Source organism: Phalangium opilio, unplaced genomic scaffold (assembly GCF_054372755.1).
Source record: "Phalangium opilio isolate 3A_F unplaced genomic scaffold, DU_Popi_V2 ptg000011l_1, whole genome shotgun sequence".
NCBI lineage: Eukaryota > Metazoa > Arthropoda > Arachnida > Opiliones > Phalangiidae > Phalangium > Phalangium opilio.
The window spans coordinates 4,228,240-4,244,690 of record NW_028324147.1 but is presented as its reverse complement, the minus strand read 5'-3'; the positions used below and the strand labels follow the sequence as shown (position 1 = coordinate 4,244,690).

The 16,451-nt window shown below is 35.7% G+C and overlaps 1 protein-coding gene across 3 annotated transcripts in view; it reads right to left on the bottom strand.

Moving 5' to 3' along the window:
- Nucleotides 1-16,451, bottom strand: part of LOC149709963 (uncharacterized) — a 176,960-nt gene that overhangs the window by 77,264 nt on the left and 83,245 nt on the right. For all 3 annotated transcript variants that reach the window (XM_089858379.1, XM_089858387.1, XM_089858383.1), the window contains 2 exons: nucleotides 11,866-12,040; nucleotides 11,205-11,286 (listed from right to left, as the gene is read on the bottom strand). In XM_089858379.1, coding sequence (XP_089714505.1) covers nucleotides 11,205-11,286; nucleotides 11,866-12,040 — 257 coding nt within the window. The remainder of the gene's footprint in view (nucleotides 1-11,204; nucleotides 11,287-11,865; nucleotides 12,041-16,451) is intronic.

The following is a 16,451-nucleotide window of genomic DNA, read 5'->3' as shown; positions in this document are numbered from 1 at the left end:
CCAATTCAATATGGTAATAAATTTTATTATATTATGGTATTAGGAAGTGTATACCATACATTTCCTTATTGCCAATGTACAGGGTGTTTCTGATAAGTCTGATATAAATTAAGGTAAGGGGATGTTCTTTGAGAAATCATAAATTTTGAGTCGAAAATTTAACTTCTATCTCCATTTTGTTTGCCACAAGGGACACTGTTTCAAATCGAGTTATAATTTGATGGGTGTTTTAGGGATGACCCCTTAATTAAATTAGAAATCAAAGTCTTGAATCAGTTTCTTAATTAAATTTAAAGGGGTCATCCGTTAAATACTATGTACAATCTTAACTCGATTTGAAACAGTGTACCTTGTGGCAAAAAAAAAAAAAGGAGATAGAAGTTACATTTTCGACTCAATATTGATTTCCCAAAGAACATCCCCTTACCTTAATTTATATCAGACTTATCAGAAACACCCTTTACTTAATTTATGCATGCAGACAGACTTATCTGAAACACCCTGTATACTGGTGGTGTAGTATGAAGTCAGTACAGTTATTAATTTGTCAGAGAGAAAAAGTTTAAAATTATTGTTCTTCATGCAGAGCTCAAAAGTACACAAAGAAAATCATAAAGTAAATTCTTTCTTCTTATCGGAGTTAAAAAATTCATGGATGGTTAAAAAGCAAAAATTAGCTAGGATAAAAGCAAAAGTAACTTCAATAACGAAGTGTATCTTCCCCCTTTTGGTTTCAAGTATAAAGAAATTTCGACGAAGAAGTTCTCCCCATCTGAGGAGAACTAAAAAAAAAGGAAAGATGGGGGAATACTTAAAGAAAAAGCTCCCAACGGTAAGCATGGAATTCCTCTTTGCTCTCCTTTGATGTTCAAACTCAAGAGAGTAAAAAGATAGCTTCTTTCCTTTCAAAGAACCCCAGAGTCAGGGCGACACATAGCGGAGAAAGACCCAACAAATCATTTTATTCCCCCCTTTTCACGCTAGTGGGCACTAGCACGGTCCACGCTTTTAGCTAGCTAGCTAGCTCAACTTCCTTTGGGATATGTGGCGCGTTAAGAAAAACCGCAAAAGGCGCGCGAAACTGTTAAAAGGCTCTAACAGCACAGCAGTAAGGGAAAAAAATATATTCAGAAGGATGAACCTCTTAAACGCTATTAAGTCTAAAGTAACGAAAAAGGAACCCTTTCGGGAATCCGTTTATCTAAATATTTAAGTAAATACAAGTAATATAAGTATGGGCATGGATAAGCCGCGCGTTTATCCATAATACTAAGCTTTAAACGTATTGGCTTCATTTCACTGAACGAAATGTATATAAGTTTTATTCCCAAGTGAAAATTCTATTACATACCATTTTTAAAGCGAAACTTAGCATGGAGTTTGAAAGAAATCTTAAGGGATTTAGGCTTTAATTTTATGGTATATTCCGGGTGAAATGAACTGTCTATCGATTGCTTAGGCTAGATAAGTTCGGTCTAAGCTTTCAGAAGAAGAAAGGGGGGATGGGGACAAAAATCGAAATATTTTCCAGCTCGATTCACTTCATACTCTGATTTAGTACGACATCTAGTGTAACTCAGGGGTGTAACGAAAAATTTTCGTTTTATACTTCCAATTTGAGAATTTCTCCAACAATTTTCTTTATATAAAGTTAAGGCCTATCTCACACTTAACTAACTCCAGAAGAAAAGTTAAAAAGTATCGTTTTTTATTAGGAATACATACAGATACTAAGAATCATTGTGTATAGCTGGCGATTTTCTCAAGTATCTAGGTGGATTTTATGGGAGGAGCTAGACTAATCATTATATATGACGAATTTTACCCAGCGAATAACGTATCTATCTGGCTACACGTTGAAACCTACGCGCCTAGGAACTTGCATTGATACCAACCAATATCTTCTCAAGCCCGGCCCACAAAACCCGCATAGAAATTACCATGGGATTCCTAGTATCTTTATGAATCCGTGTTCTTAAACGCGTGGTTTTAGAAAGTTTTAGATTAAAATCCCCACAGTTTTAAAAGTTACTTCTCGCCTAACGAAAGTTTCTCAAAAGTTGCCATTTAAAAGAGGTTGACAACCCCATATATATTATAACGGTGGTGTTTCGGAACCCGAATATTTCACAGCCAAATATCCCCATTTGACACATTTTGGGCGTTTATTACAGTTTCTTAAGAGATGGTTGCCTAAACTGTATAAATATTCTTGTATTGTACGTTTGTTTCTAGAAAATACACGCGCCAAAACACAAAGAAATAAGAAATAAGAACGAAAGCTCGCGTGCCAAATAGACATGAATCTACTCATTTCCCTTATGAATTTAGGAGTACCAAAGAACGACTCTTATAACAACCTCAAAGTACTCAATTAACCCTAAAAAAGACCTAAAGTAGGGGGTACTTCTTAGGGAAGATTTTTTGCAATCCAGGGCCACAATGAAAGCTGGATTCCTTTGCTAATGAGGCTATACTAATGTAGCATATGGTTCAATATTCAAGATATAATGTAAGAAATTCACGAAATCAAGCAGTGGGATGTACAGAATCGCTACATTTTTGTCAGAAGTGATATTTCTCGCGAAACACAGTACACACCCACCATGATGGATAAAGTGTAACGCTTGTTTCTAAGAATGGCGTCACGTGATCTTGAATGAAGAAGTTATTATTATTTCCCGCCAAAAAAGGGTGGAAGACTAAGAGAGGAAAACATCCTTTTTGAAGGAATGGTCCCCTTCTAGTAATGCTTTCTCATGGAATGTTAGACCCATGGGAGTCAAGGAGGGAGAAGGAAGAGGTGCGAATAAACAACATTGCTTATATACGCGGATGACTTCGGATAGGGTCAACAATCCCCAATAAATTGTTTGCCCAAATAGTTTCGTTTTCCCCGCTTTCTTTCCCAGTGGGCTCAGATAAGCTAGGAATTTGACAAAGGAAGGTGTAGACACGTGTAATAATACCGCTTAATTACCCATGTCAATTAGCGCAATACTAAATTTTCGGGGTTATTGTAAACACAAATTAGATATTAAGTATTGAAAAACTTATATTACATTTAAAATAACACTTTTTTTCATGTTTATGATAAAAAAACTAAATATTCAGGGGTTATATTCTAGAATTTCTAGCACATATTTATTCATAGAAATGCCAAAAATTTAAACCAATTTCTTCGGCAAAAACTCAAATAACAAATTCACTGACTTATCCCTGACCTTTGACACACTGTGTTTAACAGGTCAACAATTTCAAAATTTCCCTGCATAGTTTTCCTGATCCGTAACAACCCTACAATCATTTTAAATTCCTCAAAATGTACAATAAGACATTGCATCTCAATTGCTACCGCTCCATAAGAGTTGAAAGAATAATAAATATAGTAATAAAGTTCACCGTAGCTATAAACTTGAAACCTTAGGTATACTGTAACTGCACAACCGAAGAATTTCAATTTAGTTTCGAAAACCTATTCTAGATGTCGCATACGTCGTTATCCAGGATGGAACTTAAGGTAAAGTGTTTTGGCCTACTTTCAAGCTAGGGATCTCCCTATAAACTAAACGTAGCTTCGCATCTTCGTGGTAGCGTAGCGGAGTTTCCCGGCCCCGACTTCAAAATGGGAGAGAAGGAGAGAAAGAGAGAGAGATAGGTAAAAGAGAGAAGCTGCCCAGGAGGCTATAGGAGCGTTAGGCAATGTCGCAAGTATATTTGGGAAGATGAGGAGTAAAGAGCGTGAAGCATCTTTAGAAGGAAGAAGGAATTTCTGGCTCAAGGTTCTCTCTTTCCCTACTGTGCAGGATCCCTTATACAGAAGGTTGTCTGTCTCCCCAACCAACCTCTCTGAAGACGATGTCGAAAAACAACCCAAATGAAATATTACTTTCACTCTAAGCGAACAGACGTTCCATCCAAACCATTCCCCGTCCCTTCTCTTTTGTGTAGTCTCTTAGCTCCTTAGAAGTTGTAGACGATAACAATCGGTTCAACTTGATTGACTCTGAGATGTAAATAATTATTACTGAATTAAATATGCAAATTCATGTAAATTTCATTCAATATTTTGATAACAAATGCAGTCCATCTTCCTATTTAGTCTGTACTAAGTCGTCGGTTTACGAGAATCTATGACCTACGTCACTTCACGACAAGATCTCTCCAGTTTGTAACCAGTGACAAACTTATGGTACATATCTTACCAAGAAGTGATATCTTGTTTATTAGGGAGAAGGTATAAATTTGCCACATTTCTAGCTTTATCTCCAGTCCAAACGTATAGTAGGCCCGGAGTTAATCCCCGCCTCTAAATTACAACCAGCATCTCATTGGTTCTTGAAAACTCACGTCAGCGCGACGCGAATGACGAAAATTACAGTCATATTTTCCGACTGAGGAGAGGCGAAAAAGCCCGGGGCCTCCTTTTACGTCCCCCCTTGTATTTTGAAAGGTGGATTGGGACTATGGTGCGCGAATACTTAGGCATCTTATACCTTCTCCCTAATAAACTATAGATATCACTTCTTGATCTTACATAATATGATGCGATTTTTTCAACTTTCATACGAAAATGGATGAAGCGTTTGATACGATTCCTTCCAAGCAACTAAGATGATACGAGATACCTTTTGTACCCTGGCGTTTTCAATAATCTATCATAGCTTGGGGGTCCCCATCCTTTCCTGCAGGATCAAGTGGAATAAGAGAAATGATTGTTCTTTTCCGATTCCATGAATTTTTTCTTCTTTATTCCATTTCCCCCCTCTTCCTCCCGTTATATAATCAATTTATCAGAGTCTTTGATCAAAGCTGCTATCTAGATCTTGGACAATCGCTCAAGCAATGATTTAAAAAAAGAAAAAAAAATCCCACTGACCTAAATGGACCCATTATCTATTAAAGACGACAGAGAGAAATTAATAACCGTTAGTTCCCAATACAATTGTTATATAATAATTAATCGATTTCTTTAAAATATCGATTGTAATACAATTGAACTCCTCCCTAAGTTTAAAATTTTTATATTACGTTTAGTGACATTTAATTATTACAGATTTAACTATTACGAGGTCAATATTATTCATTTTAAAATTGATTGATTAATTGTTAATTTAGAATTAATAGTAGGTAGGTTATTATACATTCATTAATAATAACTGGAGAAGAAAAACAATTTCTAAGCCTTGGTTTCAATTTTAAAATTTCGGCAAGTGTTTTAATAATTGAAACCAAGGCTTAATGAATAACATTAATATTCATTAAGTCTTGGTTTCAATTATGAAATTCCACGAGTTTTAATAATTATTAGACGTAATATCTCGTGATTACGAATACAGTATTGAAAAAAAGGCTGTTATGCTTTATTTGTTCTGGAAACACTAAGCTAATTCTAATTATTTTAAAATTAGAAAATCACTGCTAAAACCCCTATAGCTTCATTTGAAATCTCTCCAAGCCTCCCAAGGTAAATTAGGGATTTCCCAGAGGATGACGACACGTATAGCATCATCTTGATAAGTCAAGAAGGAAATAAATCCTGCTCTGAACGCAAACAATTCTAAAAGAATTTAGTTCTAGGCGAACTAACGGCTTAAGAAATTTTTGGCGAATTAACAACAACCTAAAAGCTAAAGCAAGCGCACAATATAACACTGTCTTAAATCACTCCTTGGAAAAAATAAAAACAGGCAAAAACGGTTTAGAAGGTTAATGGTGTTGCGAGTGAACATTTGGGAGCGACTATAAAATACAGAAAGAGGCGCGAAACACTTTTGAAAATAGTGTACACTGGATGATAATTGGTTTGACCAGAAGGGGATAATAGAAGAAGGATGGCACGCACTCTGTATCCTCTTAATACTCTAGTTATGTAACAAGATTCTTCCCAGGCTTATATCCCCTTTTTGTTAGCTCTCCCGCTCATCAAACTTCAGATGGGCAGCCATAGCACCGTGCTAGGGTGAATTCTATAACAGTTTGGTACTTACTAAATCCTCAGCAATTAACCCATGCTCAAACCTTGATTGTCTTGACGTGGAACAAAAATCCATCCACAATCGCATGTGCCATGGCAAATAGTTAAGCAGCGCTAATAGAGTAATGATGATGGAACTATTTATCGCGTATGTTTGTTCGGTTTAGTAACCTTACTATAATAAATTTATAGTGATGTTGGGAAGAATCATGTTACAATTACAACGCCCGCTTTGTGGTAGTACACTTCTCTCGAAGAGAAGTATTATATACTTCTAGTTTGTCGCATTTTTCCTCATAATTCCATCTAGGTTTCATATAATTTCATAAATTTATTGGTACTGAAATTTCCACTAAACTTGGCCCGGAATGTACTATGGCTATCAAGAAATGTTTTGGGCTAAAAACAGAATTGCGAGATTTCACGTGATTCAGCCCAGATTTCACGAGTGATTTATTTAGGTACCCATCGTTAGTTTTCTTTCAACAAAACACCATTTTCGAACAAAGTAAATAAACAGATTTTCTTTTAATTTCCACGTTTTCTTCAAAGGAAGGAAGCCGCTTAATATCAAGCCAATTATAGAACTAACAAAAATTCTTTCGCGCTCTTCATCTTTCTCCGTGTACCTTTTTTTTCCACAAGAATAAATGAAGATAAAACACCGGAAATGAATTTTCTTTTCGGGATGAACTTCCGAGCTAGGGGAACTAAACTAAACTAAATACAACCTCCGACAAAATGGGGTCAGAACAGTGGCAGAAACAACTTCTATTAGAAGACACCGGCAGTAGCAACACGAACACAAATCTACAGACAGAGTACGTAGGCTTCTTCCGGTAATAGCTGTTCTTAATTGCTATTTTAGGATGGCGTGACCAAGGCTTAGTTAGTAAATAAGAGTTTCTTTCATTTTCAAAGATCCCAGACTATGTTACGGGGACTTTCTAAAGTATATTATTAAAGTTTAAAAGGGTTTCCCCTTGTAATGATAAAAGAATAAATTTGCAGACACCGTCAGAAGCTTATAACCCCCACTAAAGTTCACACAACAGAAGCATCTCACAGCTCGGTGTTGGTGATAAATTTTTCTAACGCAGCGACCGTAGTGCCCTTATGCGGCATTTTCAATTCTTGTCTGCCGAAAAACACTAAAACAAATTAGTTCCACTAGTTACAAGGGAGACTTGGAAAACATTGCGGTAGTATTTTTTAATTCGAATTTTGATGAGATATATTTATGGTGACGTCAGTACCCCTTAAAAATAATTTTCCCCCTCTCTAAACTTATTGCCTCTGGACTTGGAAGGGGAAGCAATTTTGAACCCCAACTGTACTAAAAAAAAAGAGGAGCTTTCTGAAAATTTTCATCGGTTTAAAACATTGGCCTTAGCAACTCCCATATAATACACTCCTGATACAGTCTTGTCTCGCGACACGAGGTACGAAATGAGTTTCCTTTCAAAGTCGTTTTGTTTTCGTAAGGGTAATTGCCTTAAATTCCACCTTTGGTTGGGTTAAATAGAGTCTAGTAGACGAATTTTTGACGAAAATAGACGTTAACAGGTATTGATTTTGTAAGTTAAATTTTGACGAAACTCTTAGGGTGGCTGGACATACGGTCAAAATTTCTGCAATGGGTCATTTTAAGTTTGGGGTCTAAGAATAAGATCATGTTAATACATGTGCCCAATTCTTTCTTTCGACGTTCTCAGCTCTTAAATGGGTTCTAAAGTTCTGCCTGCTCCTTTCTGAATTCTCGTTTAAAACAATATTTTCATTAACTTCTAAATTATGTCACACTAACATTCGATTAAACCAAGATATTATTCAAACATAACTGGGTTATACCGGAATAGGACATACCGGCAATCGGTCATAAGGATGCGTAACGTATAAACATCACAACTCCTAAAATTATATATTAACAACATGTTTACAAAATAAATATAGAAAAACTAAAAACAAATTAAACCTCCTCATCAACCGAGGCCGAAAACATAATCAGGCGTAAAAAATCTTAATCAAATTCCAAATCAAATAATTTTTTTCTTTTGCTAAAATAATTCCGGATATATTAAGTACGCCATCCGTATCATCTAAATCACGACTTAGGTTGGCAGTTAGAGAAGGGAGATAGAAGGGTCAATTAGACCTAGCTCGTAGTCCCAAGTAACGTTGATTAATAGTATAGGACGAAGATGAAATTTCATTAGCCGAGAAAATCTGGTCAGGAACCAAAAAAAAAAAAATTTCGAGGATAATTTGGTGCGTGGTTCGGACGCGTTGACCGTTTCATTTAAATTCCGGAGGAAATGAAGAACGGTGTTTCTTACAAATTTTAGCCCCCCCCCCCTTCACATATGGGGGCGCAAGATACCCTAATTGCACCTGATTATATTGAATTTATTTTTTGTACTCTATTAAGGTTTTTTAATACTACGTTCCATTTATTTCACTACGAAATATAAAGAAGAAAACTAGGGCTGCGAGATATCTAGTGCCCATACCGGTGCAAAAGCGGTTATGTGGTTTCGCGCACTGAACGCATTTAAAACTCATTAGTTTAAGGGCTACTCATTCACTAATCACTATTGTCCAACCAACGTCAGCAGTTGACAATGTATCATTACTCAAAACGTTTTTCTAACTGTAATTTCATTGGTCTGTAGTAACGCTAGGTCATACACGCGTGCAAGGTGCAACAGCTATATTATTCGCTTTGGTAAAATTCGACATACATAATGATTAGTCGATTAGTCTATAGCTCTTTAAGCACAAAATCAGCCCATAAATACGTTGAGTTAAAATGGGTGCAAAATTATTCCAATTGGTTGTATGCATTCTTCATTTGACAATGTCCTAAATTATTCAATATGTTAGAAAAACTCGGGTAAATGTCCGATAAAGCAAAAAATTGAGGAAGAAAAACGTGAAAAAAAATACTAAATCTATGGCTACCAAATAAAATAAAATATAAAAAATATTTCAAATTAAAAATACCTATTTCGTATTATATTTTTAAATTTCTATATAACAGCGTGGGCGAATTTTAGAAAGTATCTTCCCAACATAAAAACCCCACGTCCAATTTTATAATCAAATCGATTCGACTGACATATAATTTGTTACTAGAAAAGACATATAGACCCGGAGCCATCCATCAGCGACAGCAGGGATAGATTTAATTTTAGAAGTAGTAAAGGAGAACTTTTAGTATTTACTTCAGTCCGACTCATAGCCTAGTATAGAGCCCCTCCCTCCAACACGTAACAAAAAGTTTAAATTATCTGATTTTATGACGTTGCTGACGGTAACGGCGAAAAATACGTAATTCCTTTTTACCTCTGTCGCTATGACCCGCCTCTTCTTTCATACCCCTCCCCGTCCCTTGGAAGAGGGTCCCGGACTTTGACGTGCGCCCAGATTACACTGTTCTCCATTCCTTCTTCTAAAATTAAATCTATCTCTGGCGACAGTAATAAAAATCCAATTGATATAATAAAAATGTATACCCCATAGAACACGTGAACCGTCTTTATAATTTAAAATATTACACCTCAGGATTATCTCAAGACCTACAAAGGTATCCTGGTTCTTTTGAAAACTTTGATAAATTATTATTATTACGAGGTTCGTCAATTTATTGACAAGATGTTTTTCTCACAATGAATTAAAAAAAGATTTGAAAAATTATAATTTTTTTTTAAACTGTCACTATGAAAGTTAATGTTCTGAGAAAAACAAGTTTTTCTTTAAACCCCCTTCTTTGATAAAATACAATATCTAAGAAAGTTCTGGTTGGTATATCAAAACCTCAAGAAAGAAAGAGAAAAAATTAAGTTTCAAATTTTGAAACTATAATCGGTCGTCACACCTTGGTGAACACGCGAAAGGGTTAAGTTTAAGGTTAAGAAAGTTTCCAGGAAGTTAAAGAAGTTTTGGCGGGAAATAAAAAATTATATTTATATATATTTTAACATAAGTTTATGAGATATGTTCCGTAAGTATGACACTTCCTATACTTAATTCGTAATGTTAGAGACTTACAGCTCGAGCTAGTTCGAGAACGATAGACAAGCGAGAATTGAAGTCCTACACTCGGTGGTTAATTTTGCAGGACTTCCATCTTCCTATTTAGTTTACATTACTAAGCCTTTGACAGCAGCGCCTCACCAGGCGTCTTCGCTTTACCTCGAATCTATGACCTACCTCATTCACTTCATGACAAGCTCCAGTTTCTAAGTTACCAGTGACAAACTATTGATGGAACATATCTTATGTACTTATGATACAACTTGTTAACTTAGTGTGGGAGTATTATTGAAGGATAAAAGCGTTTAATTTCGAATACTAAAATGTTTTGAATGTGAAAATTAAATCTAACAAGCTATAGTCTTAGTTTTCCAAATAAAAAATAATCACACCCAAAGATTAAATGATCTATTTTACAAATTAGAAGACAAAGGCTTACCCATTCAAAACGTCGAACTAGTATCGAAACCATTTTAAACTGTTTTAAATAAAAGTCATTCAAAGCATAAATTTCCTTGGATCAAAACTAAAACGAAAGTTCCACGTTTTGATGATAGAACAACAATAGCAATTTTTGTGCCAACGTTTCAGAAAAGGGGCGTATATCGTGTAATATGAAAAGTGTTTTTTAAAGATAGTATAATGAAACGAATTCTCCAAAAAATAGCCTTGATTGATTAAAAGTTTATCAGAGTTTGTTAATCTTAGATATGAATATTTCCAGGTGCGAGATCACTTCAACCCTCACCCCTTCTGCCCCGTGTCTCAATACCATGGTGTAATACAATGAGAGTGGTTTTTGACCCATCTCGTCTGAAATGGCCTTTAGTTGTCTTACTCTTCTTGTTAGGGTAAACTAAATTTGACGCAGTCAACCTTGGTCTCGTGTTGATGTTACTATATTTAAAAGATCCGTTGTTGCACTGGGAGGGGACTATAGAAGAGTGTAAATTGAATTTGGGTTCCAAATTATTTTGGGCCTTGTCGTGAAAATGCAATTAATTAATAGTAAGAGACACTACTATTTTTGTATCAACTTAAAGGGAGGTTTGCGGGACTACTTTAGTATCTACGGACGTTTTAATAAGTGTATCCCTTCGCGGTTTTACACCCCCTTACTGTACTTTAACATTGGGATTGATAATTCAATATAGGAAAGAGTTGATTGAGAATAAAAACAAGGTCTTCTTACTTGAGTGTCCTTTTGCTTGGACTTTTTCTGTTTGGCTGAACGAATTTTGGATGAGGCCTTTTCGCCATGTTTCTTCCCAGTGCTGTTGGTATGATAATAAAGATAAGTTTAATTAAATAACGATTTTCTATTCAGTTTTTTATGTATAATAAATTAGCTATATTAATTAAACTCTCAAGTTGAGGCTCATTATAATATTTTGTCTTCCATAAAAACCGAAGTACGATGGGATGGCTCTATGTGAAATCAATTTGAGTCGAAAAAGTATAACTTCTATGAAATTTTCCCCTTAAAGGACACCTTAAAAAAGTTAAGAACCTTAGAGTGCTTTAAGGATGACCCCTTAAAATTAACATAAGAAACTGATAGACAATGATCACTAATTTAACTAACACTAATTTAAACACTTTAATCATAATTTGGTTATGGTGGTACCATTGTAGAAAAATGTCACCCACATTTTCCACTCAAAATTGTTTTCCCATAGAACCATCCCACTCATGTACTTCAGTTCTATAACTATATATACCCTTTTTGTAACACCCTGACAATTATAAAACCAATTTAAATTAGCCAAAAGTTAATTAAGTTGACAATTAAACCATAAATATTTAAAATTATAGTAAAAACAATTATTTGAAAATAAAACAAATGTACTTACGCTCGTGCAAAAATTCCATCTACTTGATCTTCTTGATACAAAAGCGTTGGGTCAACGTGAAAATTAGGGGCCGAATGTCGACCACCAGAAATACCATCTTCGGACACTGAAGAGGTCAATAATCTATTGATATCGCCAGGTAATGAGTGAGTCACCGGTAATGAAGGTACACCGTCTGTGTAAATACAAATAAAACAACAAACGAATTTTTAATAATCAATATATTATTTAAACATGAACTTTAACCTTTCGTACTAGTATGATTATTTAAAATAGTGGGCCGGGTATTCCTGCGTCTTTGGTGACTCCTTAGATGCCCCAACACTAACATGAAGATCGCTTTTAAACCGGAAACCCGATTAATTTCAATTTTGAAAACTTTTCACACTTCAACCCGATTATGAATCAATATGATATCGGCATCAAATTTGTAATCCAATATCGCGAGCATATTTCGCGTATTATAAAGCCGAAACGTCGCCCGATTCTCGCCAGACGTTTAACCGTTATGTACATAATCTTTAAAAGTAATTTTTCCTCAGGTGGACACCGTCGCTTTTGCTTCCCGAACTGTGGTGAATCTCAGTCAGGCTGATGTCAAATAAAAAAAAATTTCTTTAAAAAAAGGATGATTTTATTTTTTCCTTTTACATTCGGAACAATTTTGTCGGAGGAAAGAAAGATGAAAAAATTATAAGGGAAGTGGGAATTAAAGGTATGGTCTGCCCTTGGTGAAAGGAAATTTGATACTTGAGTAGCTATTTAAAAAATAACAAGATGGCCCGGTCATATTACAGTTTTGCTGGGCCAAATTGGTCACACGAAAAACTGGGGAAGAATGGGGGGAAAGGCGCCCAGCAGCCTGCAAATGGACAAGCAAAATAACAGTTTTCCTGATTTAAATATCGCAAAACTAAATTTCCCAGCATGCTTTTCAAGGGCTTGGTATCGTTCAGTGCAGCCCGCCATCTATCGGTGGACATATTTTTACTACCTCAATCACGTGTAAATAGTATTTAGTTCTTGTTGCTATAACTAGGTGGCACCTAAAGAATAATCTACGCCAAATCGAAGAACCGGGGTACTATGGGTAAATATTACGGCCATGCGTGGTAAGGGCCATCTAGTGTTAGAGTTATCGTGTACGATTGCTACTCCAGTATAAACATAATTAAAAAAAATGCTGTTTTATACCGAAAACGCAGAAAAATATTTGTCTGTATTTTAATTTATATAAAGCAGACGACGTTCCAGGAATAATTCTATCTTGGGATACAACCTTTTCCTTTAAATTAAATTAGAAGGAAATTCGAGCAATTCCGGTTTATCCACTTATCAAAAGCGAATAGGAGGCGAAAATCGTGCGTAACACGATTAATTCCCGTTAAAAATACCTTTCACTCCATTCAATTTCGAAGCATGGACAAACAGAATTCTACACCTTCAAATCATTCAACTTGAAATATTTAATAAAGAAACGTTGGGGGAATTGCAAATTAAAGTTAAAAAACCTTAAGCATATTTAACCGTGTTTAGCTTCGTACGTATTGTTTCAAGCTTAAGTAACTTAAACAGATGGTGGGTAGGTATAGGTAGGGTACACCGCAGCGAGCGCCCCGAGGCGACAAAATGAAGAACCATTCATGGTTCGATGCTTTTCACACCGCAACTACGCGCTTTCATCCGACGATAATGTTTTTCCGAGAGGGGGGTGGAAGAGAAGATGGGGGGGGGGGTTTCGGAAACGTTTTTGAAGGAAAAATGACAAGTTACACAAGTACGTGGGTTTATTTCAAGACTCGACTCTTTACCGTTGAAATATTGTAATCATCTGGGAGGTAGGTGAATTGTCAATGAAGCCTAGCTAAATTAAAGACTTACAGCGCCAGAAGAAGAAGGAGATGAAAAAAATGGTTTTCATATTATAACATTAAGGTCAAAGGTGAATAAATTTTCTGTTCAATACCTGGAAGGCTAGAATTTTTTTCGGTGTAGGTAATAATAAAGTTAATTGCGTACGTCAATATGTCCGATAAGACGCGTGGTAACGAAGGTCAAATGTCAAGCAGAAAGGTTTCGCAACTTTTTAAAGGTCATGAACTTTATAATATAAGAAACAATTAAGGCAGGTTAATCATTAAATGCTCGGGATGAATGTTGAAGTGTTTAAATTCGTCTACTACCATATGGTTTTGACAGTTTAAAAGACATTAAATTCCACTGGCTTTAAGAAGGAAGGGTTTCGGTTGTATTGTACAAAATAGTATCTAATTTTTCACGGATGGTTAAGAAACTGTTTCATTGTTAAAGAAAAAGGAAACAAGAGCTGATAACATTGATTTCCGATATCGGATATAAAGATACTGGTATTTTCAATGCTATAGATTCTCCAATGGTAGGGCGTGTCTACCACCTTAGCCAACTGCCCAACTCCCAATTCGAAAGAAGAATTTACTTCTGACTCCAGGGTTGCCAGCGCCACACCACCAAATTTTTCATTACATCAAATTCCACGACTTTCCATGACCAATTTTAATTGACACTTAAGAAAAGTCACAATATAAGCCGGGTTTACACGAGACACTCTGAAACCGTTTTGGAAAGTATACAAAAAGGAATTTCATGCTGTTAAAAGCACACACCTTTAACGATAAAATGCAAATACTATTTTTCAGAAAAGATTAGGCCTTTCTAAAACGGCTGAAAACGGTTCCATAGTGTCTCGAGTAAACGCGGCTTTAATGTGCTTAAAAAATTACCTGTACCTAAACTTTATCAAAGTTCAAGACTTTCATTCAAAATACTAAATTAAAATTCCTTGACACCCATTTTGAAAAATTCATGACGTACCCTGGATTTCCAGGTCCAGTTGCAACCCTGTCTCGTGTTGTAAAAGAAACATTTTCCCTAACTTTTGCTTTTTCTACCTTTCTCTCCGTTCACAAACAAAGAAAAAAACTTCCATAAGCTAAAGTTCCTACGCCTAATCGATTTCTAAATACTCTTTCAGACAAAATCGCCGATGAATCGAAGATATTATAAGAACAAGGTTGGAATTTCAGGGGTTTTCAACATTATCCCCTAATGGGAATACCCTATTAACACCTAAAAAATTGCATCGTCTGAACCGGGCTTTTTAGGAAAGGGCTGGTATTTCAAGCTACAGTCATCAATAACCATCTCGCCAATAAAAAATGGGAGGAACCTTTATACGTTCAATATACATTAGGCCTAACCTTGAACTTTCTTGGGTTGGCGCGAGATCTAGACCTACAATTAAAAACGAATAAAATAAAAAGGCTTAGGGATCCACGAAGCTTTAATTTAAGACATCTGTCTGTTCCAAGATTTCAAATCAAGTATTTGGATGAAGACGGGACAGGGACGGCTCAGAGGGTCGGGATAGACTAGAGGAACGGGGGGTACCGCTGTTTCTAGCTCGTCATGATGACGACGTGAAGAGAACCAAATTCTGACATTGTGACGCGTGACGTTGTCGAGAGCAAAACCTGCTACATCCATCCAAATGTTTCCGGAAATAGAAAATTTGTTCTGGAGGAAATTGAAGCGCGGGGAAAGCAAGAGGGCCCAAGGGTTTCGTACATACGTCAAAAAACACCGCGTATTTTCGTGTAGAAATATTATGGCTTAACTTGTAGCAGAAAATTTGGTTTATCAACTTCGAAACGTTATTCAAATACTCTGACAATTCTTTAGGTTCTCATAGCTCAAATTCTAGTCTGTTTACTGGTACTAAATTCAAGGGGGTCATGCCTTATAGGGGTCAAGAAAATATGCTTCGAAAACTACCTTAATTTTTGGGCTGTTTCGACTAAATGGTGACTTGGTGAACGTACGATAAGAATGGGTTTCGTATAGTACTTACAGGGCCTGAAATATTTACGTCTAAAATCGCAATATAAATTATGGGACATTCTCCGCGTTTAAACCAATTAGTGTTTATCAATTAATTTATTAAATGGCCTGAAACAGAATGTCCTCGTTATGAATTAATATCTGAGGAATAGAGGGGCTGAGTACTCTTAGTTGTACAGCTGATTACACGTGCAACGGTGCAGATATAGTGTACATATTCTGTTGAGTGAATAGCCCCTCGTCAAGAATATACTACCTTAATTTATCTTATCCAAATGAGACCCAAATTTATCCCAAAATATTTGAGTTTACATAAATTTTAAAAGATAAATACATCGGTTAATTTTAAAATTTCCAAGTCGATTTTAGCATTTACTAACCTATTTAATCAAACTAAAAAAAGAAATTGTGAAAATGCGATTTAACGGTCTGACCTAATGATGTGCAAATACGGTATTAACCTGCAATAAACTTAATTCAACTTTTTAATAATGTGATAAACAGGTCCCTTTTTAATCTGGGCAGAATTTCCGTCGATCAAAGACCTTTTTACGCAAGAATGGGTCCCTTAGCTAGCTGCATGCCACGAGTGATTTTAACGTTTATTTTTTTGCGGATGGCCAACTTTTATCCGAAGAGGAATTTTAAGAGTGTTGGACTTGGTTGGCGCGAAAAATATTCCATAAAAACTAGCGGTTTTAACAATTTTA